This window comes from Callorhinus ursinus, unplaced genomic scaffold (genome assembly GCF_003265705.2).
Source record: "Callorhinus ursinus isolate GAN/ISIS: 27379988/994484 unplaced genomic scaffold, GSC_fseal_2.0 scaffold10, whole genome shotgun sequence".
NCBI classification, from domain to species: domain Eukaryota; kingdom Metazoa; phylum Chordata; class Mammalia; order Carnivora; family Otariidae; genus Callorhinus; species Callorhinus ursinus.
In genome coordinates, this window is record NW_027397072.1 from 84,546,690 (window position 1) to 84,574,655 (window position 27,966).

General features: G+C 49.4%; 1 protein-coding gene across 1 annotated transcript in view; it reads right to left on the reverse strand.

Moving 5' to 3' along the window:
* Window positions 1-1,163: 1,163 nt before the first annotated feature.
* TGFBRAP1 (transforming growth factor beta receptor associated protein 1) overlaps window positions 1,164-27,966 on the reverse strand; it is a 65,074-nt gene continuing 38,271 nt past the window's right edge. Inside the window, exons 5-12 of the mRNA XM_025869079.2 lie at window positions 19,937-20,019; window positions 16,718-17,059; window positions 14,781-14,838; window positions 12,809-12,952; window positions 10,610-10,753; window positions 9,911-10,070; window positions 6,538-6,971; window positions 1,164-3,763 (exon numbers count right to left, since the gene is read on the reverse strand). Coding sequence (XP_025724864.1) covers window positions 3,587-3,763; window positions 6,538-6,971; window positions 9,911-10,070; window positions 10,610-10,753; window positions 12,809-12,952; window positions 14,781-14,838; window positions 16,718-17,059; window positions 19,937-20,019 — 1,542 coding nt within the window. The 3' untranslated portion in view covers window positions 1,164-3,586. The remainder of the gene's footprint in view (window positions 3,764-6,537; window positions 6,972-9,910; window positions 10,071-10,609; window positions 10,754-12,808; window positions 12,953-14,780; window positions 14,839-16,717; window positions 17,060-19,936; window positions 20,020-27,966) is intronic.

Consider the following 27,966-nt stretch of genomic DNA (forward strand, 5'->3'; position numbering starts at 1 on the left):
CTCAGCGACTTGGCCTTGTAATATTCTGGTAGGCAGCGTGACTCTATCACTTTTCCCTTTCTAGTCAGGCTTATAAGCCTACGCACCCATTCATTCATTCAGAGAGAGCATGGGAGCAGGGTGGGGAGGGGCGGAGGGAGAGGGAGAGAGACTCCCAAGCAGGCTCCCCATCCAGGGTGGAGCCCAACATGGAGCTATAGGTCTCACGACCTTGAGATCATGACCTGGGCCGAAATGGAGTCGGATGCTGAACCGACTGAGCATCCCCCTTTTAATCTCTAACATGCTAACGAGCCACAGGAGTATAATAGAATAAGAAAAGGATATTAAACTCGTTGCTTCGTGACTTTCTGAAAACGGCAACACTGCTGTGTGAATACTGCAGTCCACCCTGGGGTGGTTGCTGGTTTTAGTGGCTGGCGAAGCACCAGGAGGGGAACTCAGCCGGTGGGGACTAGAGCTCTTGGTCTTGTCCTCCCAAGAAAACCACCCCACCAACCTGTGCCTCAGTTCCCGCAACTTGAGATATGGATGCCGCCGCCTGACTCCTCACCTCTACTATCACCCACATGCATTTGGAATCCACCAGCCTGACTGGCATGGAGAGTAGGGTGAGAGCTGTCAGGGGCTCTCCTCAGGGCTGGTACAGCGCCCAGAATGAAAAAAGGAACACGGGCACATGCTGTGAAATTCATTCAACAGCGTTTCTCAAAGACCTCCTATGAACAAGATTCTAAGGGATGAAGTAAAATTTAAAAGGTGAAACAAACAAAGTTCTAGTCCTTGACTATGTTCAGAGTTAGAAATCCAAGGGCCACAGTCCTACTTAAAGGGCATTTGGCTACAAGGTGAGGTATGCAAGAAGTGACCAGACATCTCCTCTGCTAAAGTCCTTAGGGTACGGCTGATGTGAAGGTAACAGATGTCAAGGAGCACCTTGAGAATATGCAGGAGATGCATTCAGAAGTGGAGCGTTTAAAATTCAGTAAAGTAAGAACAAAGAATTTAAGGGGTGGCCAATGCACATTGGCTGCAGGTGCTGGGAGGAGCCATGAGGTCCGGGTGAGTAAGTTCCAGAACTCTTACGACTAGGTACTGTGCAGGTGGGAGCCGTCACCTCGCCAAGATGAGTGTTATATATAAGAAAAATTACAGAAAGAACAAAGAATTAAAAGAATTTTAATAAAATCAACAAGTTTACATTTGTACATCTTGTGTATCTGGAACCTGACCAGGGGTGAAGGATAAAGTTGCAAGGACAAAGGTTTCCACAGGGGAGCAAGCAAAAAGCAAAGGCTACCCTCGTTGTGTGACGGGCATCGGTTTGGTGGTGTGACCCCACAGCCACCCGAGCCGCTCTGGGCTCCAGACCTCAGCAAGCACATTTAGCAAGCTCGTGGGCATGAGCTCTTCAGCTCTGAACTCGGGCCCAGTGCTGCACACCCTCCAGGACGCTGCCACGTTACTACCTGACAGGAAACAGCAGAGAAAGAGTTCCTAAAATCCAACAGTATTGCCCAGAGAATATTAACGCCAACTGGGCTCAGTTCATGCTGTTTTAACTAGAATGATTACACAGAACTTAATGAGGGGAGGAAAGGGCTGAGCAATGTTCTAATTGTTCTAGTCAACGCCATAGTCACAAAACAGCAGGCCTTTAGAAAGAACCATGTATTTATTTTAAAAATCTGACTTGTGAAAAGGGCCCATGGGAGTCAGAGAAAGAGGAGAGCAAGGTACGGTTCTGAACACAGAAGACGACTCGACTTTAATCCCCGTCATTCTAAAGGATGACAAACGTTTCAAAAAACTGACCAATGTTCAGAGAGAGCGGAGACTAGTGTCCCCAAGTTAGGAATGAGCAATCACAAGGCGCTCTCCAGACCACAAAATGTGGCCGGGGAAACAGTGCTTTCAGCAGTGTGGTCCTGCACGCGCTAGGGACTTGTTCTCTGAGGGGGAAACACAAGCTCGCGAGTTGTGATGGTACCATGCACGGTAATAGGACCATTCTGCACCAGTCATCCACAGGGTCAACTCATGACCGGGCTTCGACTTTGTCCCCACTGACATAGTATGTGGCTGAGTTACAAGGAGCATTTCTTCATCACTGATTCTTTAGATGGAGACACGGCTAGGGAGGAATGCAGGGGTGCCTTTGCTTTCTTGGGCCACTTAGAATCACAGGAGGAAGAAGAAGACTGGCCATTATCAGTACAGGAGAGCACTGTTTCGGGAACGGACCATGAGATCTTCAGCCCCCACCCTGTAAGGCTTGGGCTGACAGAGAGGCGGTATTCCAGGGTCCTCTCCTGCGACACATACAAGCTGATGCTTGCTTTCCCAGCGTGACGGCAGGGGGTACAGCTCCTAATAGAATCATTAATCCCAGCGAGGAAATTCAAAAGAGGGCAGTGAAGTAAGGACGGCTTCGGCTTCTCCGCGATGTTTGGCAGAAACATAGCGAATCCCCAGTCTGTGGTGAACAAGAGGGACTCCTCCTGTGTGTTCAGGAAACCTCAGAGCAGGCGTGTAAAGTGCTGGGAGGTAAGGCAGCCTGACTGGACTTCCTCATCGGGGTGTGCAGAAGCGCCCGGCAGGCAAGATGGCGCCTCGTCACAGGCCAGGGCAGCTGTCACCCGCTGCCAGAACCCTGACGTGTGTATGGGTGAGGCTAAACCGGCTTCTCGTGAACTTCCGCGTGGCTTGTGCTCATGACGTCTCCCTTTTCATTTCCCGAGGGGTCAGCAGGAGGTACACTTTAACAGGGAAAAAAAAAATGTCCCTAACGGATGACAGATGAATTTCTAAAGCAGAGAAAAACGGCAGAGATGACAGAACTTCAAATAATCATTTTTAGTCAGTCGTGTCAATCGTGGAGTTTCAAATCAGCAGGTGGTGGGATGGGATGGGAGGGCCCGACCGGCGACACCGGGGCCCTCACGTGCCGCAGGCCTGCTGTCTGCCGTCTTGCACGTGGAGCCAGCAGCTTCTCACCTGGGGCTTTAAGCACTTTCCAGTGGGTCCTCGACTTCCCCGAGAGGGGGCGCTCGGGGACACAAGGCAGAAGCCGTCAGGGGTTGCGAGCCAGGTGGGAAGTAGGCAAGAACAGAAGGAGCCCCCCCCCCCCAAGGTCAGCCGTTACTAAGGGCAAAGGCAGAGCCCACGAGGTAACCCCGGAAGCAAACCCCCAAGGCCGAGCCCCTCACCCTGGCCAGCGAGAGTTCCGACTCTGCCGCCCTGAAGCAAATGTTTCCAGTGCAAATGCGTGCCTGAAGACCGGGGGGCGCCGGGGTGGGGGTCCAGCTTGTCTGGACGGCACGGGGAAGGCTCATTTTTCTCTCAAAGTAGACATCTGTTTGGGATTACTGTGTCCCGGGACAGGCGAACCCTGACGTGTGTCTGTTTCCGGGATTTTCGGCGTACATTCAGGGTGGAGTGGCGAGCAGTTTCACATTGACTGAAGTCTCCCCAGCGCCCAGATGTCACCCCTTGGCCGACACTAGTGCAGTGGCTTTCTGCCCTCTGCACCCAGCAGGCTTGGTAAAGAACTCAGGGTCCCCGTCGCGCCCTCGCCTGGGCCTCTTCAAGTCCGCGCGCCGGGGCCGGGGGAGCTGGGGTTCGTGTGTCTGCTGGCGGCACAATGGGTGTGGACGAGCCCACCATTTGGATATCTAACAAACACAGGCTCACAAAAGGGATTTTGGCACATCTGGCAGAGCTTTTTGTCCGAGAGCTGAACTGAGCTTCCTTTCAACTTCATCTGCAAAAAAGAAAGAAAAAAAAGAAAGAAAGAAAAGAAAGAAAGAAAGAAACACTGAGGACCCTGTCACCTAGAGTTATACCGGAGCGGACACGCGTTACCCCATAGATTATTATTACTCATGGAGGAATGCTTTCACGTCGACCTCTCAAAACAGAATATTAGAGGCAAAAATAAACAAAAACATCCTGAGCAACTGGAGAAGGAAAAAAATAATAGTTATAAGAAAACTGTTTTCAAATGCTACAAAACTGCTTGCTTATTTCACAAAAAGTGAAAGCTGCTTGCTTGGCCAAGGCATTTCTACCCAGACCCTCTCCCAAACGTTCTCTGAGCTCTGCGTTTGAGCAAGGCCTGTCGGAAAGTGACGTCATGTCAGAGCGGAGTAAGGCCCTTTCGATGATCCAATTCCCGGGTCCTCTCATTCACATACAAGAAAGGTAAGGCACAAATAAGGGACTCCATCAAAGCCATATGGTTGATTAGTGGCACCGTCCTGCCTGGTGCTGGGAAACATAATTTCATTTGTTTAAACGTTACTAACAAAACCGGGCTGTACCCCCCTTAGACCCTGTCTGATAAACAGGACGACAATTCTGCAAGTTAAGAAGCCTTTTTGCACAGTTCACTTGTCAGCCCAGGTAAGCCGGCCTACCGGCAGTATCAACCAGCAACTTAGTGAAGTCACCCTATACTCCTCAGTTTTCCTCAGTCCTTCAACAAACATTTCTTCAACACCTTTTAGACGCCGGGCTTGGCTCTCGGGATACCAAGATAAACAGATGAAGTCCCCTACCCTCAAAGAACCCAGAGTTGAAGAGTGATGGGAGATGATGATGGATGCGTGCATGGGAATGTGTGGGTGGGCAAAGGAGGGGGCTCGCCTGCTTGAAGGGATATGAAGGTTTTCCCAAAGGAAACAATACTAAGGCTGCGTTTTGAGTAGGCAGTCACCAGGCCCAAAAGGAAAGGTTAATACGTCAGAGGGAACCACGGGTACAAAGGCTGTATGTGTGAAACAACACGTCACATCAGGGAGGTTCCACATGTCCCGGGAAGCAAGGAGAGAGGGAGAGGGCCAGGCCGAAGGAGGAGAGACGGGACCTTCCAGGCCTCAACTCCTCCCCTGGAGAGTCATGAAGGCTTCCACGTGGGAGGACCACGTCAGGTTCCCACTCCAGAAAGATCCCTGGACTGGCTGCATGGAGTGTGGGCCTCACAGAAAGAAGTCTCCAGAAGGGGATAAACACTGGGGACTATCATGGACTGGATGTTTATATCCCCCCCCAAATTCCTATGTTGAAGCTCTGATTTTCAGTGGGATGGTATTTGGGGCCTTTGGGAGGTGACTGAGGTTGGATGGGGCCAAGAGGGTGGGGCTCCCGGGATGCGACTGGGGCCATTACAAGGAGAGGAAGAGAGGAGGCTAGGATGTGGAGAAAAGGAACCCTGGTGCACTCCTGGTGGGATGCAAACTGGTGCAGCCACTGTGTAGAACAGCATGGAGGTTCCTCAACAAAAGCAACAACAGAGTTGTTGTGGTCATGTGGTACAGAGTTACCACATGACCAGGCAATTCCACTTCTGGGTATTTATCTGAAGGAAATGAAAACACTAACTCAAAACACTAACCCCCATGTTCACTGCAGCATGATCCACAACAGCCAAGACATAAAAACAGCTTAGGTGTCCCTCGTTGGATAAAGAAAATGCAGTGTATTTATACGATGGAATGCTATTCAGCCATAAAAAGGAGGAAAATCTTGCCATCTGTGACAACATGGATGGACCTAGAAGGTTATTATGCAAAGTGAAATAAGTGAGACAGAGAAAGACAAATACCGTGTCATCTCACTAATATGTAGAATCTAAAAAAAAAAAAAAGCCCAACTCATAGAAACAGAAGAGACTGGTGGCTGCCAGAGGCGGGGGGCACAGGGATGGGCAAAATGGGTACAGGGGGTCGGAAGGTACCACCTTTCGATTATAGAACAAGTTTAAGTCCTGGGGATGTGCCGTAGAGCACGGTGTCTACAGTTAATACCACTGTATTTTATATCTGAAAGTAGCTAAGAGCGTAGATCTCTAAAGTTCTCATCACAGGAAAAAGACCTGTTAACTATGTGCGGTGACAGAGGTAAACCAGACATACTGTGACGATCATGTCACCACACACACAAATACCAAATCATCGTGCTGTACACCTGGGACTGATATAAAAAAAAAAGGAGAAGAGGAAGAGAGACCAGTGCCTGACCCCTCTCTGCCACATGAGGACACCAGCGCTGGTCAAAGGCGGCCACGCCGTCTGTGGCACTGGTTCTCGCAGCCCCGGCTCAGTAGCCGGGGACCGAGAGTGTGGGGTTCTGAGCTGGCCTGGAATCCATGTCTGGGCTCTTCATGTGCTGTGTGACTTCCCCAGGCCTCAGTGTCCCCTTCTGTGATACGGGGTAGACACTGCAGGAGACAGCTGAGGTGACGAGCTGACCCGGTGCTGCCCAGCGTAGGACGCTGCCTGGACCGTCACCCGCGCTCAGGCCGTGCTGGCCTCTCCAGAGCATCGCTAACAGTGGAGAAGAACAGCACCCGCCAGCCCCGCTCGCGCCTCTGCTGCCATGTACCTCGGTTTCTAGGTGAGCGGAATCGGATATTTGAGGTGTTGAAGGTGCAGAGGAAAAAAAAACTGACAAGGAATAATTTTCCCCAGGTAACTACCTGAAATAAAACGGCCCCAGGGGCGGGGAGGGGGGGTTCAAGAAGGGCCCGGCTCTCACCTTGTCATACTTGTAGATCAGGTTTTCGGACCTGGCCAGGCCCAGAGCCACCTGAGCGGTCCTGCGGGCGTGCACGCTGTTCCTGACGGCCCCGGCCAGGAACGGGTGCAGCAGCTGCACCGACCAGGTGCCCGGCAGCAGCGGCAGGACGCGGGCGGCGTCGAAGTCGGCCGCGCGGTGGTTCAGGAGGTCCGTGGCGGCCACGGCCAGCTCAGGCGCAGCGGGGCCAGGCTGGAGGTACATGGCCAGCAGCGTGTGGAAGAGCCGCTGCCGGTACGGCGGGTCCCTGCCCTCCGAGCGCCACAGGCAGTAGTCCTCGGCCGCCGCGAAATCCCGCAGCTCGTGCACCAGGATGCGCAGGGCCTCCTCGTGCTCCTCCAGCTTTCCGTGCAGGATGGCGCTCTCCATGGGGAGCCCGGCGCCCCGGATTCTATCTGTGCGGCAGCAGCCGGCGGTTAGAGCCAGTCCCAGCTTGCCCCCCACCTCCCCTGTGCTCTCCACTTAAGAAAGGGCAAAGCGCAGCCAGCTACCTCGACGGTTCACACAAGGCTTGCTTGTGCCCCCGTGCTGCAGAGCTGGGCCTTCCCAAAGGGGAAGCCAGTCCCTACTTTTAGGTAGAACCTAACTGCAGAATACACATTTTTAATAATGCTTAGCGACTGAATAAAACAAATGACCTGTCATCTCAGCCGGCATGGTGAAACATGAGTATCACGGCTGCAGGCTTCCAATTAATCCAGCATTGTTCCTATTTTCCCAGTACGGGACCTTTCAACTACAGCAGAAGGACACTTTATTGATTTAAATTCAGACACTAACCCTCCCTGGCAATAAAGTGCATTGAACCCCTTTATTCCAATTTAAATTATATTTCATGTGAAGGAGTGTGGGTTCGTATTGTTAAAAATCCTGATCTACATTACTCTAAAGCTCTTCTTTTATTTCTCCCGCAATTTAAGTTTTTCGGCTATAAGGAAAATGACACCACCACAGAAAGATCTGACCAAGGCCCTGTCCTTAGAGGGCTGTGTCTCACTGGTAGAGGCCCTTTGCTTTTCACTCCCTCTGGAACATAGGAAGATAACGTGAGGTCTTTTCCTACCGTGAAAGATATTCAGAGGACAAGTCCTATTTCAGGGGCCAACATTAATCCTCAGATTACAGGCTTTCTGCCTTTGGAGGCTGACGACACACAGGCCTGCAGCGAAGGGCCGGTTCCATCACATATGTCAGCCAGGGCACTAAACACAGAAGCTGCGGCATGCATGTTTGTCATCCTCATGAGGAGCGGTCACCAAGTAATTACTAAGTGGCCACCAGGTTTAAGGCATGGGCGAGGTGCAAAGATGGTAAAGGGAAGGTCATTGCAGTGACCTACACTTTTCACATCGCTCATTCCATTTATAGGAGATTCTCAGCCACCCCGAGGGGACAGGCTGCACAAGAACTGTTATCAAAATGTGCCCGGCTGACCACCGCCAAGTCACCTAATGAGGGGAAAGAGCTAGTCCCTGAGTTTCCAGTGTTCTCCCACAGTGCCTTGGCAGACACCCCACTGCCTGCAAGCTCCCCAGTCTGACCTGCAAGCCCAGACTTATCCTTTGTGACCGCTCGGACAGCACCTTCTCCCTGCTCCCTCCCCTCCACCCCACATGGAACTCCCATCAGCCCCTATCCACATTCTTGGTAAACGGAGGACAAGAACCAAGTCACATCCACCTGTATATCCTTGCTGCAGTGTCTGATACTCTATATATGCTCAACGACATAAGCTGAGCAAGAACCTGATCAACAAACCCATGATTAGCATGTGATCCGTATGAAGGGATTTATAAAGCGTAAAGTATGGTGTAAGTCGGGGGTGACAGTGAAAACATTTTAACAGCCACCACTAAGCACGGACGTCGGCTGGGAGTGACCAGGGGGCTGCCGAGCATCACAGCTGGACGTTAGCCCTGGTGCAAACATGGGCCAGAAAATAATAATAAAAATAATTTTTAAAAATAGGACTTATTTCACAAGGTCGTCGTGGAAAGCGTCGTAATGCACGCTAAGCATGCTGACCTGGGCCTGGCATATGCAGCCAGTGCTCATTATTCAGATTCTACATTCATGAATTTGCCTGCTTGCCCAAATTCCTGTGTCACCCCCAAATCAGCAGTTACGGTGCTTTTATGATTATTTGCGGACATGGGCAGGGTGGCACAAAATTTGAGCCACCTGCCACGCACGTTTCCAGCTGAGGCCCCGTAAGGCAATCCATGCGCAGCCCTCATTCTGTAAACAGTCCTCTCCGTGGTTTACTTAGTGCCACAGTTTTTGCATTTTTGTGCTTTTTTTGTTGGTGACATTGCCATTTAAAATGGACCCCAAACACAGTGCTGAGGTGCAGCCTACTGTTTCCAAGCACAGGGGGGCTGTGCTGTGATGTGCCTTACGGAGAAAACTTTGTGTGTGTCAGCTGAGCTTCGTTCAGGCCTGAGCTAGATAGAGTTCTGCTGGCTCTGAGTTCAATGTTAACCAATCAACAAAAATACCTAATAAGTGTCTTTAAAAAGAAGCACTCATAAAACAAGGTTATGTACTGATCGGTTGATGAAAATGTTGTGATCAGCGGTTTGCAGGAACCTGACCCTCTATTTCCCTGGGAGCAATGTTCAGGATTCAGTAATTCAGTGTTCGTGGAGACTTCATAGAACATAACTATGGTGAATGATGAGAACTGACTATAGTTAATGGTCAAAAAACAGTGTCAATGCCGTTAAAAAGAAATACATTATTAATCCCAGTAGGAACAAATCTGAAGACTCTATGATGTCAAACACACCAAGAAACTAGCTAATTCTACCAGATGGGAGCACGGTGCTGTTTTGTGGTGGTTTACACAACAAAAAAACCATGGACTCTGCACTCCAAGGAAATGAAAACCAGGCTCCCGTCCAAGATCCAAGATACCTGCCCACTTTCCTATGGCTCAGGGCTCAGGGCTCCAAGACAGCCCTGAACTGGGGACAGTGCTCCTAGCACAGCCTTGCCCAAACACTGGTGCCATCAGAAGGAACTGGGATTCAAGCACACTGAAGCTGAATAAGGCAGTTTAAATGAAGGCATGCTCAACAGACACACAGACTTCCAAACCCCGTGGGCAGCTGTGTCATCGGCTAAAGGCCCTGTGTCCATTTCTAGAGGGTGGAGGCCTAAGAAGCTTCGCCCCACCCTCCAGGCAGGCTGATTTTGTGCCAAAAGAGGCTCAAGGAATCTCCCCCTGACCCTGTGGACTCAAGACAAGGAGCTCCACCAGAGCCTTCATCTGCTCCTCCCCGTCCCTGCTGGGGGAAGCAGGTCAAGGAGAGACTGGCGAGCTGCTCCTCACCTATCAGCAGGTGGACGCGGTACAAATCAGACTTCTGGAGCAGGTGCTGGAGCTTTAGCTGTATCTCTGAGGCTTCCTCAGCCTTGCTGCTTGCACCGGACTTCTGCTGCAGCACCTCGTCCAGGTAGAGGAGGGCCAGCTGTGTGTGGTACTCTTCCTTCTGCAGGAGACAGGAATCCAAGCAGACAGCGTTTGCAGGCAGGAAGCTGGGGCTCCCCCAGCCCGCGGGTGCTCCCGAGACTGGGGCTGCACCGCCACCGAGGCAAGCCAGGGCAGGGTCTTGGGGGCAGTTAACAGAACACGGTCACTGGATCGAAAACATCTCAGAAACCGCAACACAGAGAAGGTAGACTTCAAATCCGTGAGAAAAAATATAAAAAGGTCACTTCTCCTTTGAGAAGTGAGGGCCCCAAGATTTAGGTATTTTCCAAAAAGGTGCAGTTCTCTCATTTCCCTTAAGGATAATTAATCTGCGATCTCCTTCAGAAACCTCCAGGGCCCTAGACCATCCACAAGTACAGGCTGAGCATCCAGGAGGCAGGGCATTTAAAACACTACATTAGAACATTTAAAACATCTCCCTTTAAAACATTACATTAGAACCAACTGCCAACAAGCTTTCTAGTCCAATTCTATCTCCAAAATCATGGCTGTCATGTGGCAGCCCTCACACGTTAGTCTAAGTTCTGAAGCGCTCACCTGCAGGCTCCTGTCTATGACTAGATGTTCCAGGTACTTGACAAGGGCTTTAGGGTATTTCTTAAGGTAAGTGATTACACTGTCTGGACTGAAATTGTTCTGCTGTTCATCCAAAGGTCTCTTGGTGAAAACTTGAACTCCAACCTGAAAGAAGAATAGCAATGTAGCTATTACTTTTTTCAAAGACACCATCTTATCTTTATTCTGAGCACTGCCCATTTATGTTTGGGGAAAATCATTGTCGAAAACATGGGGACACGGTGGGGGGCCTGGGTGGCTCAGTCGGTTAGGCATCCGGCTCTTGATTTTGGCTCAGGTCATGACCTCAGAGTCGTGAGATCAAGCCCTGTGTCCAGCTCCGTGCTCAGCGGGGAGTCTGCTTGAGATTCTCTCCCTCTGCCCCTACTCCACCTCTAAAATAATCTAAAAAAAACAAAAAACCAAGAAACAAAAACATGGGGATACAGAAAAAAGGTGCAGGGTGGGACACTGACAAAGACCAGAGCATGACACAAAGACAGGAAAGGTGACCTAAACTCTGAAACCTCCTCATCCACCTAGCCGGAATTTCTTCTCGAAGGGTCAGAAGTGAAAGAAAGAAACATTTATTGGTAGCAGGTTTTGACTACCCAAGAAGCTACACCCTTTGTACTACGAAGATCATCCGAGAACAAGGATGGTCACTTGCTGAACAGTAAGTGACAGAATATGTACAGTCCTGAACATCCAGGAAACTCCACTTTCAGCACGCTGACATGACATCCACTATGTGGCTCATCTGTGCAGATCCAAGGCCAGTCCCGGGGCAAGTTTCCAGACTGCCTTCCTATGCCTGTCGAATGGACAGTTTGTATGGTAAGCCTGTAATCCACAGGCTTACCATAACGCTGTGGTAATTCCATCTTCCAAGGAAATGCTAATGGGTCAAGTAGGTAAGTAAATGTATGTCGTCGCTGCCCTGGGCAGGCATGCTCACTGCACAGTGAGGCATGCTCACGGACGTGTGCTCACTCTATCTCACACACACACACACACACACACACACACACACACACACACACACCGCACAGCAATCCTGAGTGTGAATTCTGAATTCTATAAGCTGGGATCTGTGCTGTACCAACTATATGACCTTGGGGAAGTTTCTAAAGCTGGGCTTCGGTTTCCTCGCCTATAATTTCTACCTCATGATGCTGTTGTGATATTTATTTCAACATACATTGAGTGCCTGGCACATTATCAGGAGCACACAGGTCTGGGAATGATTCGCTGATACCATCTATCGGCACTGGGAAGAGCCCAAGGCTTTTAACAGCTTTGGGTCTGTATGTCATATGAGCATGTGCACAGAGGCAAAGTAAAGATGGAGTAAAAAGTACATGAAGCACATGGGCTCGGACCTTCCGGGTCAGAGAGCACCGTGGAGAACATATGCTAGCGGCGATCTTGGAACGGCGGACGCGACACAGAGAAAACTCTACATTTATAATGAAGGTCCTGCATCATAAAGCTAAGTCTGTCTCTCCAAGGGGAGCCAAGGAAATGTGTATGTTTTCAATGGTGAGAACTGAAATGCTATTATTATCTCTTTTCCCATCATCCTGGGGCTTCACTGAGGAGTCCTGAGCTTGCTGCTCCCCACCCACCCCCCACAGCCAGCAGCCACTGGGCGCTTCCTCAGGGCACTTCCTCCCTGCTGTCCCTTCTGAGCCCCTAGGGCGGCAAGTCCCACACTGGGCTCCCTCCTTCCTCCAGACCCACAACTCCCACGCCAGGGGGTGCGGCACAGACATAGGACAAGGGTGGGCCTGGTGTGGCCCAGGCAGGGCCCCACACCCCGCAAGGCGACAGTCCACCAAAAACGGAAGTGCCACACTTGGTCAGGTGTGGGGATTCACACAGACACGCACACGTTTTTCAGAAGACACTAAGAATGTGACCTGGCTATGCTTTCTGGCTTTGCTATAAACATGGCCTGCCCCAGACAGATACGCAGAACAGTACATCTCAGAAGGACAGATGCAGAACTCTCCTAAGAGCTGGCACTCCGTGGAGCAAAGAGAGGTATTATTAGAAGGGAGAAACTGCAGGCAGGGTGAAGCTGTAGCCTGGCGGCTTGTTTCTCACCAGAAATCAAGCTTTCTGTTTTTGCCAGCTGCCAACCGCCCCCCCAAAAAAGGGCACTTATGATGCACAAACCTCCTCGCTTTTCTGCAGGACCCAATCAGCATACTTCCACACAAGTTCCTGGTCTAAGCTGTAGGTAAGGAAGTCGACGACATACTCATACAGGTCTGAGCGAGTGGAGTCGTGAATGTCCCCATTCACAATGTTCACCCAGAGCTGGAGAGGAGGAAAGAAGAAAAAGAAACGGAAGGTTACATACTTCTAGAATTAGCTAAGGAGGTGCGTACGTTTACTTATTTGGCCTTTTGATACTTTAAAGTAGTAGGACAAATTTTGAATGCTGAAGTCAATTTTAAGGTTTTCAGAGAAATAAAGCCATGTAGTGGATGTGGTCCAGGAAATCAAGGAGATAAAGCCGTGGATTCTTTTTCTTTCCTTTCTAATGACAGCGCAGTAATACAAGTAGGAAACACAATATACAGGAAGAGGCAGATGCATTAAAAATGTTTCTTCGTGAAATAAACGATCACTGACAGCATCTTGACACAGAACAAGAAACTTACCTGCCTCCACCCGTGGGGCTGTCTCCACCCTCTTCCCCACCACGGGAATCCTTGACTTTGAAGTCCCTTGTGGACTGTGATAGTCAGGCACTCTGCCTTCAAAAATACTGGTCATTCTGTCCCCTAGTGTTCTGTCTGGTGCACGGGGGCTCATGAGAGCTGCTAACAGTAACAGTCCCTTGCTATTTCATCCAGAAACTTCCCTGCTGTGTAAATCAAAGCTTCCTTTCAGAAACCCAGAATGAGGCCGCATCACATGGGGGCAGGGGAGACGGAGGCTGCCCCACAGCCCATACCGCATCCCCCACACCTCACCCGCCTGTCCACCGCACTGCACTTCAGGACCACGCCACCCAAGAGAAGCCCAAGAAACAGGGCTGGCAGTGTCAACTCTGTGATTCTGGTATCGGCATGGGAACCTTTCTTATGGTATCAGTTTCTTTAACACTGAATTCCTCAAACCAAACAAGCTAATCACACACGGAAAGGTATCATTTTTTTTTACAGTAGAATTTTGCTGTATATAAAGATTTCTTTCATACCACTTCGATTTTGCAAATCCCTCCTCTCTCTCTAGCTCTGCTGATGTTGCTGATGTTACTATTGCACTTACATTAAGCCGTAAGTCATAGAGTTATGCGTTTTACAGTACAAAAATGTTGCCCTTGACATCCAAATCTACTCTAAGCCACTCGGGTGCATGTTGATGGAAACCCATTTTTTTTAAGCTCATCTGCAATCACATTACCGTAGAGTGACTGCATGCGTGGCTTTGCCGAAGTCATGAGGCTGACTTTAGCTCGGTGACCACTGCTAATGTTCTCGGCCACTCACAGAACAAAACAAAAAGGCCACTGAGGAAATTGTAACACGGATACCAGTGGATAACCAGTGACAGAAGGGGCGAATGTCTCCTGATGAGATGCGAGAGGCGAGACGAGAGATGGGTGGCATTTTATCTCCGGCGCAGTATCTCTGCCAGGACTCCCTGGAACAGTGGTTCGAATCCCCGTTCTACCGCTGAGCAGGGCTGGGACCCTGGGCAAGGGACCGGCCTCGATCAGCTTTCGTTCTGTCTCAGGGGACATGGGGAAAATGATGTACCTTGCTTGCTGGCAACAGTTACTGTCATCAACAGTGGGAGCTACAAGCAAACTGTGATCCATAGGCTTAATTGCCCAGGAAGGCAGTGACGTCCTATGCCTTGTGGCTCAGTAAGAAATCAATTAGTTCTATTTCTTAAATTTTCAAAAACTCAATCTTGATAATGTCCTTGAAAGAGATGTAAAGACAAAGAAAAGAAAACCCTTGGCTGACATTTCTCAAGGAATTCACTTTCTAAAACAGTATTATTTTCATTCTGTAAGAAAGGTTGTAGGTCAGGCAAAAGTAGTCTCTATCAACTTTAATTTTTTTCCCCAAGTAATACTGAGTTAAAGGACACTGATTTTTAAGTCATGCTAAAATACTTTTGAACTCACCTGAACGGCAGCAGCGTCTTGGTTATTATAATGATAGAGCAGTCCAAGTGCAAAATACCTGAAAGAAAACAAGGCAGTTAAGTACACCCTCTCCCCAACCACCTGCTGTGGGCAGCACCCACCCAGAGACAGCCCCCGGATTACCCTCTGGTCTCCCATATTCAGTTCAACTCAGAGTTCAGCAACAAATTTCCAATGACAAAGAGATCCTCATTTCTGTTTATTTACTTCCGATATTAAAGTGTATGTCCTAGGGACGCCTGGGTGGCTCAGTCAGTTAAGTGTCTGCCTTTGGCTCAGGTCATGATCCCAGGGTCCTGGGACTGAGTCCCACGTCGGGCTCCCTGCTCAGCGGGGAGTCTGCTTCTCCCTGTGCCTCTGCCCCTGCTCGTGCTCTCTCTCTCACTTTCTCTCTCTCAAATAAATAAATAAAATCTTTTTAAAAAAATAAATAAAATGTATGTCCTATCAATTTCCAAAAAGGATCATATTCAAGTCTAAGATAAGCTGAAAAATAAAATCATAATTACGCTAGAGAAAATCCTATTTGGAATTGCTTTGCAATTTCCTCAAATATTAATATAATTTTGTATCTCTTCAGATGATCACCATTAACCCACCACAGAGTGTTAGAAGAATATTAGGAAGGTGGGTCACCTGAGCTATTACTGAAAGACGGGGTCAGGAGTCTGAACATGGACAGCAACACAAGCCCACAGTGCCTAGCCAGCACGGAGAACACAAGGTTGGGGAGGGTCCGGGGAGGGCACCCAGGCTTCTAGGCCCTGAGTTTCAGTTCAGGTTCTGTTACTTAGGAACTGTACGGTCTTGAGCAAGTGGAATGCCTGCCAGGCCCTTCATCTCCTCACTTGTACATGGAAAGCGTGAGTGATAACACTGACACCGCCCGGGCGGTGAGCTGCTCCAGCCCCCCCGAGTTCCACAGGGGTGTCCTCTCACTGTCCTCCCCCGCCCCAGCTGATGACTGGAGCAAGCTGACCCAGGGGCATGTTGGATTTCGTCCCTCTGAGAGCGAACTCTCAAGGTATCAAACCATTCACTGGCGCCCTCCTCTTTTCCTTAGCCTTTCGGGAAGTGACACTGACTCTCTGGACCCTACCATTCCACGTCCCTACCATGAGGCATTAGCGTATTTTCTGGTCCTAAACAAAGTAACTCCCTTCCATAGCCTATCTGGGAAACTGAGGGAAAGTGCTGGGAAGAGCCAATACCCACATGGAGACCCATCGCAAGCCCCTGTTCAATCGGAACAGGATCTGGCTCTGTAACCCCCATGGCTCCCATGGGACTTCGTCAGTCCTTTAATCCATTTTACATAACAAAAATCACAGATGAATCTTACTGCCTAAAGGAGTCTAGGGATCATCCCACACTTTTAAAGAACTGCCCCCCTGCCCCCCGCCACGTACCTGCCCCGAACGAAGGAGCTACTGGCTCTTACCCAGTCACTGTGGTTAACTGCCCTTGTGCATAAGGCAAGGGGGCAGCTGTCTACCAACTTGTGCTCATAACGAAGGCAGAGTTTAAAGCCATACACTTTTATCAACCAGATCAAGAAGTCCCCCTTTTAATCTATTTATCCAGATGTCTATCTATGGAGGTCATCGTGTTTGGTCATCAGTGACTACAGCACGCTATGAACTTTACCAAAATACAGGCGGTGTCATCCACAGGTGAATCCTACGTGGAACGGCATGGAGAGGAGTGCTAAGAATCACTTCATTGACTAACTGGGCCTAGGACAGGTTGTGAGCGCACACCTTCCGAGGCCCCTCCAGTCGTCTGCAGACCACGCTGAGGGGGCGTCTAACCTGCGGGGGTGCCGGGCTGTCACATGAGGGGTCTCCGGGGGCCTCATGCGGCGGCTGCAGCACCTTCACTGGGCCCCTGGCCGCACGTGGGAAGCGAACACTCACTTGTTGTGCTTCTCCAGCCAGGCAGCGCTGTCTGTCAGAAGACAGGAGTTCTCGGTGACCAGGAGGTCCAGCAGACTGTCGTGGTCGGCCTCCGCGTACAGCTTGAGCAAGGCCGTGTCGATGTCCTCTTTGTAGCCATTGGCGACCTCTGTGCTGCGGACCTCGTTCAGGTAGCTCATGAGGAAGCGCTTGCACTTGGCCATCTTCTCTTGGTCCCCCTGGGTCAGCTGGTTCAGGTCTGCGTACTCGTGGAGAGGAGGGTGGGACCGTGTGAATGAGGAGGAGGTGGGCAACAGGAAGGGGTAGAGAGAGATCAGCTCCCGGACGTCAAGCTGGCCGCTTCTGCAATTACAGTGTCAAACTAAATGAAGCAAAAAGAGAGAAAGAGTACACATAGGCGCACAAAACAACACGGGGGGCGGGCCCGTCCGCACCCGTTCACGGGGAGCTGGATGTGCGGGTGAGCACGGCAGAGCCACCGTCCCAGCCGGCGGGCGCGGCAGAGCATGGCCAACCGTGCGCCCGCACGGGAAGACACACACACCGCCAGGGCTGACGCGCAGTATCGAGACACCCGACGTGGTCCCCCCACCGGCAGAGCAGCGGACTCCCTGGAAACCAAGGCCAGGAAAGGAACGCGGAGGGAACATAGCACTGTCCGGTCAAAGGTGAAGTGCCGTCTTTCCGAAGCCAACACTTCTCCTGGCACCGAACTATGTGAAGAAGTTTGCTCACCGGCCCACAAAGGGGCTTCGCCAGGACATGACTTACAATTTCCTCATCAAAGATCCTACGACAGGAGCCGCGGGAGCATTCGTGAGGCTGGTTCTGCGGTGACTCTCAATGGCCTCTCGGAGCATAAGGTTACACCCCCAACTCCAACGGTGTCCTAACCTCGCCAGGCCAGGGAGCCCATCTGGTGACATCCACCTCTGCTTCCCTATTGGCCACGTCCCCCCCATGCTGCCCTCCGGCCTGCTCGTCATGTCCACCGTGATGACAGAGGCAGCATCATAGAGCTGCAGACCGCAGTGCCAGCCCTGCAGCAGCCCCACCTGTGGGCTCCTCTTATGGAAACAGATGCAGGGCCCCCAGACGTGAATGGGAACCCCAGGTCCAGCCTGGGGTCTCCACTTCCTGCAACGTTCACTGCATCCATCTTCTTTCAAACTCTGACAGTCTCCCCTCCTCCCCAGCTTCCAGCCTCTGGGTCTCCTTCCTTCCACTCCTGCCCTCTCCCCACCGTCCACAGTGCTGGGCCTCTCTAGGATAAACCCCAGACCTCTGAGCACAGCGGCCGCTCCTGAGGCCCTACAGCTTCGGCTTCCACCGTCCCTCCCACACTCTGATGCTTCAGCCACACCCCCACCCCCCACCCCCAGGTTACACACAGCATGCCTCAGCCTTTGCTGCCCTGTTCCTTCCGCCTAAAGCAACAGCCCTCCAGGGCAGCAGTTTTGCTCCCTGGGGCACACTGAGCAATGTCTGGGGATACCTTCGGTCACCACTGGAGAGTGCTACTGGCCCTGACTGGGTAGAGGCCAGGGCTCCTACAAGGCACGAGAGAGCACCCCTAAACAAATTATCTAGCCCAAAAGGTCCGGCCTGTATAGTTCTCAATTTGGGAAGCTTCTCATCATTGAAGATGCAGCTAAACCCCGATCGGAGCCCGTGCTCGGCGCCTGCCCCCAGAGCACGCGCGCCCCCCCCGCCCCGGCCAACTGCGGAGCAGCCCCTGCGCACCCACTCGCCGGGCACACAGCCACCGTCCACACTCGCGCGGGCACGCCATGAATGCAGGCGGCGGTGTCACCCTGGCACTCCTGCTCTGATGCTTGGGCCAGGCCTACTTCCTGGGAGGCGTGCTGATCTGACTGGACATGAGGACAGGCTCACGTCCACGTCCAGGGGAGCAGACAGAGTGGAGGGGCCACAGCGTGAGGCACACAGAGGTCCTCTCTCGGGTGCCGACCACGACGCGTTGGCACTTGTGGCTTCTAGTATTGAACTAAGAAGGAATCCGAGGACAAGTCCCACATCAATGAGGAAAAAAAAAATCCCACTTTATTAGCAACATCTGCCGTGGGCACAGGAAGGGAGAGTGGAAGCTCGCTTGCTTTCGGCCTGCCACTTCAAGGGCCGATTCTCTCAGTCACATTTTTGACAAAAACGGAACAGCCGTCAATTTACGCTATGAAGGGGCTGAAGCATGAAAGACAGGAGGAACCTTGTGTTAATGACTGACAGGCCCTACATTTACTCTGTCACAGAATCCGTGAACTCTCCTAGGAATAGACTGTGACCGTTCGCCCACTGTCCCAAATTAACCCATGAGAAGATGGACCCAAATGAGGAGGTTTTGACACTGCAGGGACAGAACGGGTAGGACAGGAAAGAGCTATGTCCACAGGGACAAAGAATCTGCATTAGTCCCCCAGGAACAGACGAGAAGAGCACACAGAACTGACAGAAGTGTCAGTTATACGGGGCATTGCTATTCACTAAGTGACCCGTTCTTGACTCAGAAGCCTGCTCCTTCAGCCAGCCGTGTGACAGAGCAGGAGACCGGAGCAGGGGTGAGCCCTACGGCCTAGAGAACAGGCGGCGGACAGCGTGCTACAGAGCCGTGCTCTGCTCCGGCCGCTACCTGGATGTGAAGGATCTGTTCGGATGCTTTATATACCCTTTATCCTTGAGATGGCTCCAAAACATACAGGATCTAGTCTAGTTAGATGGTGTAAAAACTAGTTAGATGGGTCCTAAGTTGTCCTTATGAACGTTTCCTTGTGAAGTCTTTGGAAGGAGCACAGTTTCCACCAGTCTTCCCAGGGGCACCTGTTCTAGTCCTAAACTTCTAATTTCCTGCAAAAATCTCTGAAGAGAAGGAAAAGTGAGCAAGAATAGCATTTTCCTAGGAATCCTCTGCGTTATCGAGTTCCCTCTAGGATTTCCTTCTCCTCTCTTCATGGGACGGTTATGGGCGCCTCCTCCTCCTCAGCCTCCGCCCTCTTCGAGACACAGGGCATGTAAACTGAGGCTAAGGGGTGGGAGCGAGGAATGATCACCGGTGGTGGGTGCTATTGTCAACAAGCCTCCCCACTTCTCCCTGAAGCACAATCTAAGCATGGCAACATTTCCCTCCACGGCCTCACGGTCGAGATGAGGGCTTTGGCCACAGGGGGACGCCTGGGAAGGCTCGCTACCAACACCTCAAATTACCTGAAGAGCTCTTTAGCTTCCAGGAACTGAAGTTGTGCAAACTGTATAAACCCGGCCTGCTGCAGAATCCTTCTGTACATTACCTGCAAGGAAAGACAGGTTTAGTTCATCTCTGAGAGACACCATAAAACCAACATAATGGGGAGAAACCTTCTGATCAGAACCCAAGCCAAATGTTCGTGATTACATAAAAGTTGGAAGTTACAAGCTAAAGAAAAAACATGGCATATATGAAATTATTTCCAATACATTTATGTGTGTCTGTGTGTCAATCCACTCCTCATTCCTGAAATAAAGTTGTTCTCTATTTGACTATTCTTCCCTCACCTTCTCCGCAGATCTTCCCCATAAATCTCATTTCCTTCCCCAGTGTATTCTTTTATCTTCTGTCCTCCCCCTCCTTAACTCGCAGGACTGTGGGGATGGCTTTGACTTCTGGTGGTTCAGATGGAGAGCAACAGCTCCAGTGTCTCTGGAGGCCCAGAAGCTGCTCACCCTGCTTCCACTCCTCTGGAATTGACACTTCACTTCTGAGTATCCCTCAGAACACAGGGCCAGTGCCATTTAATCAATCAATAGATAAAGCCACATGCTTTCCTAGCCCAAGCTGGGGAAATGCAATGCATTCCCTCTCTTGGTGCTGCATGACCCATAGCCACACTCCACTCACAATTCCTGCCGTCAAGGTGCAGGGTGATCTTTGCTTCATGCAGACTTCCCTGACCACAGAACTTTTTTCTCGTGACACCCAGCAAGAGCAAAGCACGCTATAGAAAGCTCTCCCGTGGTGTCTTAATTCCACCCTTCCCTGTCGCTGTCCAACTTGGTCAGTGCTGGAGTCCAAGCCTCCTTTGCTTGCAGTAGCCCTTGTACATGCCTCTTTGCTCTGTTCATGCTGGTGCCATCCCACAGTCAGGCTGTCACCCCCTCACGATCAAAGGCTCCAATCACGTTTCAGACCCTGTGAGTTCAATTCTTCCACCTTCCAACCACTGTGCTGTCGTGTGAGCCATGAATTCCTTGGCGGCACGGTGCATATGTTATTCCTCTTTGTAACCCCACACCCCAGCATAACACCTGCCATTCAGGAAGGGCTCCTGGATCTGAAGAGCAATCTCCTCAGTATTCGTGAACCCACACAGAGGGACAGTCTGCTCAGAGATGTTAAGATCTTAGCCCAAAGTTAGTGAAGTCGTAAGTGGTTGAGCTAGGATTTAAAAAGCAGACCTTTCGGATTCTAAAGTCCAATTCTTTCCACTCGCTGAGTTGCCCAGGTACACAGCAGGCTGTTACCCATTGAAGAAGTGAGGGAAGTGGAGACAGTCGTCACCTAGAGGCTATCAATCCTGTTCCCTCACATCAGCTTTTACAGGGCCTTTCGCTGTAGTTTTGAAGAGTTCTCAAAAGTACAGCACTTCCTCCCTATCCCCATAGAAATTCCTTGAAAGAAGTCAGAAAAGGCAGGTTGATTTTTCATCTCTTTGCCACCTGCCTTTACCTTTCTTCCCTAATAGTAGTCATTTGTGGCTTAAAAACTGGCCTAGTTACACCCCCAACAATAAGCAGACACGGGAGTGGGTCAAGGTTCTGTTGTACGGGAATGCCAGCTCCATTTCTGGAAGCAAACATGATGAAGATCATCCACTTAGCAAAAAAGATAAAAAGGACCCATCAGCTTCAGTAGAAGAATTCTTGCTCATGCCCTGGCCTGCCGATGCAAGATCAGCCGAATCACAATTTACTCCTCATGGTTGCAGGATTCAAACGCCATCTACTCTTTCCCTTCCTAAAGGGAAATAAAAACCACTTTTGCGAACACTCCCAATCTCCAAGAACTTGGGGTTATTTTCTATATTCTAGTCCGCAAACACTACAGGCAGACTTAGGAGAAGCATGCAGAGAGATCCCATCATCCTGAATATAAGCACCTAGATGCGAAACCACGGATGATACACAACACACCACTGACTCAGACCTACAAACACCTGATCAGAAACTTTGGCAAGCACAGCCAATTCCTGGTGCTCTGAAAGTGACCACCTCCTTCCCAGACTGTCCGCTCTGACCGACAGCCCCCTGGCACTCCGCTTAGGTGATGCGGAGCTGCAGATCTGGAGCCAGGTCAGCCAGCACAAGGACAAGAAGGATGGCCATGAGAGGAGAGAGAACAAAGCATATCTGTTTATCTCCCCAGCATCAGAGCTAACACAATGGAGTCTTCAGCTGTCTTTTCAACTTACTGATTTGTCCCCTGGCGTGAGGCAGCTATCAGAAGTCCCAGGCCAGGAGTGTAAATTAGCAAAACTGAGCTCTAAGTAGTGCCACTCAGGGCCCCCACCAGCCAGGTGTAAGAGGTCACATGTACTCTGGGGGCAAGGTGAAAGTGAAGTCAAACCCTCTGTTCCTACTATTCTGTTTCTGAATTGAGATTTCTAAACTGTCATGCTTTGGGTAACTAGAAATATTGTGAAGCAGAAGATTCTATTCTATTTGATTTAGAAAGAGGCTTTTTTAAGGGCAGAAAAGTCCACTTCTAGGGTCAGCCCTGGATCCCCCTCCCACCTCAAGGGCTCAGCACTTTGGCTTTGCCAGTGGGCTCATCTCCAGGAGAGCAGGGCCGACAGGCACACCCCCCTTCCTACCAAGAATGATGCAGATCTGTTGCAGACAAACCACCAGGTGCAGTCATTATAAACCAGATACAAACCATTATAAATCCAGAGGACAGCCTACTCTTGACATGAGACTACAAATAAGTTTCAGGTTATAATGCCCTGTAAGACCAAGAAGACTTGGGAATATAGGGTATATACGTAACATTTCTGTAAAATGAGTACAACCAAACTTTAAACAAAAATTGGTACGAATGTTAGACTTTTAACTGTATTTATACCTCTTCCTGTAATACATACTTCAGTGGTGGGTTTTACGTGTCTTAAAAACTTATTTTAAAACTCCTCTCACTTAGTTATTGCCTAAGTAAAAACACCTTTCTGAAAATACACTGGGTGAATCAGTTGTCCCACCTAAGCGACCATGACATTCTCCATCCTGATTAAGTCTGTAAACAGATGTGTATGTATATATATGTGTGTGTGTCTGTTTATTGTAAATGTTGATATATAAAATATATACATAAAAAGTATTTACATGCCATATACATACACACACACGTATATACACACTCCTACATATATAATACAAATCTATAATGTATAAAATAATGTATTTGACATATACCCCTTCTTGAGAATTCACAGAAAGATAGTAATAAAAATATAATACATGATATATGGCCTCTCAGGGATCACAATAGGTATTAGTGTATTAAAAGCTCTGAGAAGTCCTCCAGTTAAGAAACCCAGTTAATGCAACCATGTAAAACAGAACCTTTCCACCGTGCGCCCATCCCCATCCCAGAGCCAGGGTCTGGTGACATGCAAACTAGAAGCCCTGCTCCGGAATCAGCCATGTGATGGACATGCATGCAAAGCAGGAAGAGTGGTCAGTTCCACAGGTGGGGATGGTGGGGGCGCGGGGGCCAGAGAAGAGGCTAGAGGAACTCAGCATGCATAAGGAAACCTACCCAAAGCACAGGTCCAAACTCTTGAAAAGGATACACTAAGAAATAGGAACACATAGCTGTTTAGGAAGAAAAATGACATTCTAAGGGCAAGAGCCCCCTTGCTCTTTGATTTTTTTCTTTACACACATGCATGTATTTTTTCCTCCTGTATTTTTTAAGATTATAATGGAAGTGATGCATTCATATAGCTCAAATTTCAAAGCATTCAAAGGGATTTAATGAAGAGTCTCCCTCCCATGGCAGTTCCCAGCCAGTGGCGCTCCAGAGGTAATGGATGCTATGAATTTCTTGGCAGCTGCAGAAATACATGATGTATTTATAAGCCAACTCTTTCCCTCAGTTTGGTAGCTCTATACCCACTGTCTGCACTCTCTACATTTTTAATTCATTGCCTTTCACAGATCCTTCTGCCTCGACACACAAAATCCTTGGTTCTCGTTCCTGTCTCCGTGGCGTCCCAACAGACCTCTAGACCACAGCGCATTCAACCACTCCTCCATCGGCAGCCTCTGGGTCGTTGTTTTTCTCTTTAAACAAACAATTTGATCGTGAAGAGTCTTCTCCGTTGGTTATTTTGCATTTTCGTGCTTAGACCTGTAGAATACTCCTCTAGGAGCAGAATTGTACCCTGTAACTTGGAGAGAGATTCTCCGTTTGCCCTCCTGCAGGCAATTTACATTCTTAGAAGTGGTATCTGAGAGTGTCCATTTCCCCACACCCTCAGAGAGTATCCTCAAACCCTCTGATCTTTAACAATCTGAATGGAAAATAACTTAGTGAACTTGCAATTTGCACATCTCTGTATAAGTGAGACAAAATACCTTTTCAAACATTTTAAGACAGGTGATTTCACCTTCTATGAAATAGCTGTTCATATTCATTTTTCTATTGGGCCATTCATTTTTTTTCCAATTTATTCGAAGGAGGTCCTGACATTTTAGAGAAATCAGCCTACCTTCCGTGCTTTAAACTGCAAGTACTTTTTGCTACTTATGTTTTTAATTTATTTATAGTAGGTTTTGCCATGTAGAATGTGTTCGTGTATGTGTGTAAATTTATTAAAATTTTAAAAATTACTTTAAAATGTTTCAAAACCAAGGTATCTGGGAAGAGAGTCACAATGCAGCCTTTTTAATCTTGCAGCCTCCTCACAAAAACAGAACAATTAGTTCATAGCAGTTCGCAACAGCCAAAGGGTAGAAGCAACCTAAGTGTCCATCAGTGGATTAATGGATAAAGAAAATGTGGTACATCCAAACAATGGAATATACTATTCAGCCTTAGAGAGGAAGGACATTCTGACATACAGGTACTATAGTATGGATGAGCCTTGATGACATTATGCTAAGTCAAGTAAGCCACGGAACAAAAGGACAAATCCTGCATGAGTCCACTTACATGAGGTTCCGGGAATAGTCAAAATCAGACACAGAAAGTATGACGATGCCACGGGGAGGGGGAGGGGGAGTTAGTACTTAATGAAGACAGAGTTTCAGTTCTGCGAGATGAGAAGAAGTTCTGGAGATGCATGGTGGTGATGGTTGACCAACAAAGTGAATGCACTCAATACCACTGAACTGTAGACTTAAAATGGTTAGGATGGTAAATTTTATGTTAATGTGTATTTTACCACAGGTCAAACAGACAAACCAATTGGGGTAACAAAACCAAAAACTCGCTGCCAACATTTATAACAGCATGAAGTGACTCGGCATGCCCACAAACCCAAAAGCGCAAGCCACTGGGGACACACCACCACCAACTACAGGAACCAGGTGGTGTTAGAAACTTGGGGGGGGAGAAGTGGACAGAGAAAAAGGGGCTATGAGGCCACAAAAGCCAGAGTTCCCAAACCACTATCAGGAACCGCTGGAAAGCCTGGCAGGCCGTTTACAGATGGCAGGGGAAAGGGCTTTTGCCAGCTCCAATCGGCCAGTAAGTGGCAACAATGAGAAACTGAGCTTGAAAGACAAGGAAAAACTCCTTTGGGCATTCAAGGTAAAAGGCCAAGTCACTAGAAGGGCAAGGAATTCAGATTGTCATCCAATATTTGTCGACACTTGATGGCAAAACATAATGGTGGAACTTATTTAAGTTTCTCATTGAAAGATAATGTAAGTCAAAGAATTTAGAGCCAGCCACACTGGCCTTCAAGTATAAAGACTGCAGAGGAACTGTTACCGACATGCGGGGACAGTGTTCCCTTACGCCCATGCTGGGACATCTGCTGGAGGAACGATCGCTGCCGAAAACCAGAGGACTGGAGAGTCAGCAGCATAAAATGTTCCCGAGCATTCAGTACACAACTGCCCTGAACAAAGACAGGTAAATATAAGGGAGATGGCTCTATGCGTGCAAACAGTAGAGACCATCAAAAACCAGGGGGCCATGGGGAGGTGACACAGAAGTATACAATACGCTCGTAGACATGCTGGGGATAAAGGGATGTGACTTTCACTCGGTTGCTGGGAAAAAGGAGGGGAAGGTGCTAAGAGCTCACCAGCTAATTTCAAATGCTGCTCAAAGGGGGGAACCAAGAGACAACAGGAGCTCTCCCCCAGCAAGAAAAAGAGAAAACCAAAGGACGTTTGTAAAGTTAATAACATGAGGGTAACCACTAGAACAAAAATCCCAAGTTTCACGCCAAAAGAAGACCCAGGGGGCAGGGGGGAAGACACGTGAAGGGAGGAAAGACTCCTTTGAATGAACTTTGTAAATATTTTACATAATCATAAAGCAAAATTAAATTCCAAAGAGCGATTCCTAGAAAACAAAAGTCAAACAAAACAAAGGACCCTAACTACATAAATGAACGAAGTGGTGGCAGGTTTGCACAGAGGATGTTCCCCAGTGGCTCGGGCACACAGTCACCTGACTGCACGGCCCGCCTGGGACTTCCCAGGAGGACAGAGAGAACGGCAAGAGGCAGCAGTCACGGGACAACTGGGAAATGTGAACATTGATGGGACTCTGTTCTTTGAAGGACTCTGGGATGACTTTGGGGAGTTCCACAGACCGCACTGTGGTTACACTGAAAAGGGGACATCTTGCCTTTTAAAAGATACATACTCAAATAGTTTTAGGTCAAATAGAAAAAACACCCCACAAGTATCAGAGTTCAAGCTTAAATATGAATACTACCTATAGTACACGACACAAATAAGGAGAACTTTCTGACACAAGCCTTTGTTAATGCAAGAGGTCTCCTTACTGCCGCTTTCTTTGTAACATCTTACACCTTAATATAATGGAAGCCCAGCTTTCTTAAAGATCTAAACTCTCTGGCCCTTTGGAATCTCTAGAAGCACTAGTCTTTTTTAATCCCGGTCCCAGAATTAAACTTCATGATAAATCCCTCCCTAGTTCAGAAGTCAGTGACCCAAAACCGATACTTGCTTTAAATGAAGAGAGGGGGTTGCAGGACAGTGACAAGCCTGTCCTCTGGACTGTGGTCCCTTTTCCTCTCCTTTTCTGGCTTCTTTAAGCCTAGGGTCCAGCATTTGATTGCAAGCACCCGAAAGTTAAAATAAGTAATGTACCTCATCATAACAAGCATTACATCTCATCCTTAAAAACACATACATGTTCAGGAAAAGTTCTCCCTAAACCCTTTCTGTCATTATTATTTTTCCCTTACTATTCTGTTTTTAACACAAATCTTCTGCTCTGCAGTCCATTATGTACCTGCTCTGTTTGAAGAGCAGTGAGTTTCGGCCCAGGCGGAACCAGGGTGCCAAGGGACAGAAAGAGGGCAGAGTCTACCTAGGAACTCAGAAGGGCAAAGCCTGAGGGAGGTGCAAACTGATGTGCTGAGTGTTGACACACAAACTGCAGAAACGCAGGGGAGGGATCGGTTCTGCCTGGGGGGCACGGGGAGGACTCAGAGGAGAGGGGTAGGCAAAGTACAGAAACCATACTGTCGAGTCTGGAAGCACACCCCAGTAACGGGAACGAGCATAAATCACAAGCCGGGCAAAGGGGGAGGGCGGAGAGGCGCGTGAAAGCACAGGGCGCCTTCCGCTAACGGGGAGGCAAGGCACGCGGGGGACGCGCAGCTTCCGAGGGCTGGCACCAATGCAACCGGACATGCGTGCGTGAGCGAAACCAGCGCAGCTGTCCTGCCTTCCCGTCTTCGGACAGTGGTGCTGGCTATCTCTCAATCGTTTTGAGGATTAAACAAGTTTTGAAATGCCTCACTGAGCGCTTGCACGCTGCTGGGCTCGGGAGCCGTGGGCTCCTTTGCCCTCCAGCCTTTGAGGCGGAAGTGGGTCATGGAAGTGGGCGGGGCCAGACCTCGAAGGGCTTCGAGCGCTTGTGAGGCGCGCGTCGGAGGACCCTGAGCAAAGGAGTCCGTCTATCATTCAGAAAGTACATTCCCACAGTGGCATGGAGGCTGGACACACACACACACACACACACACACACACACACACACACACACACA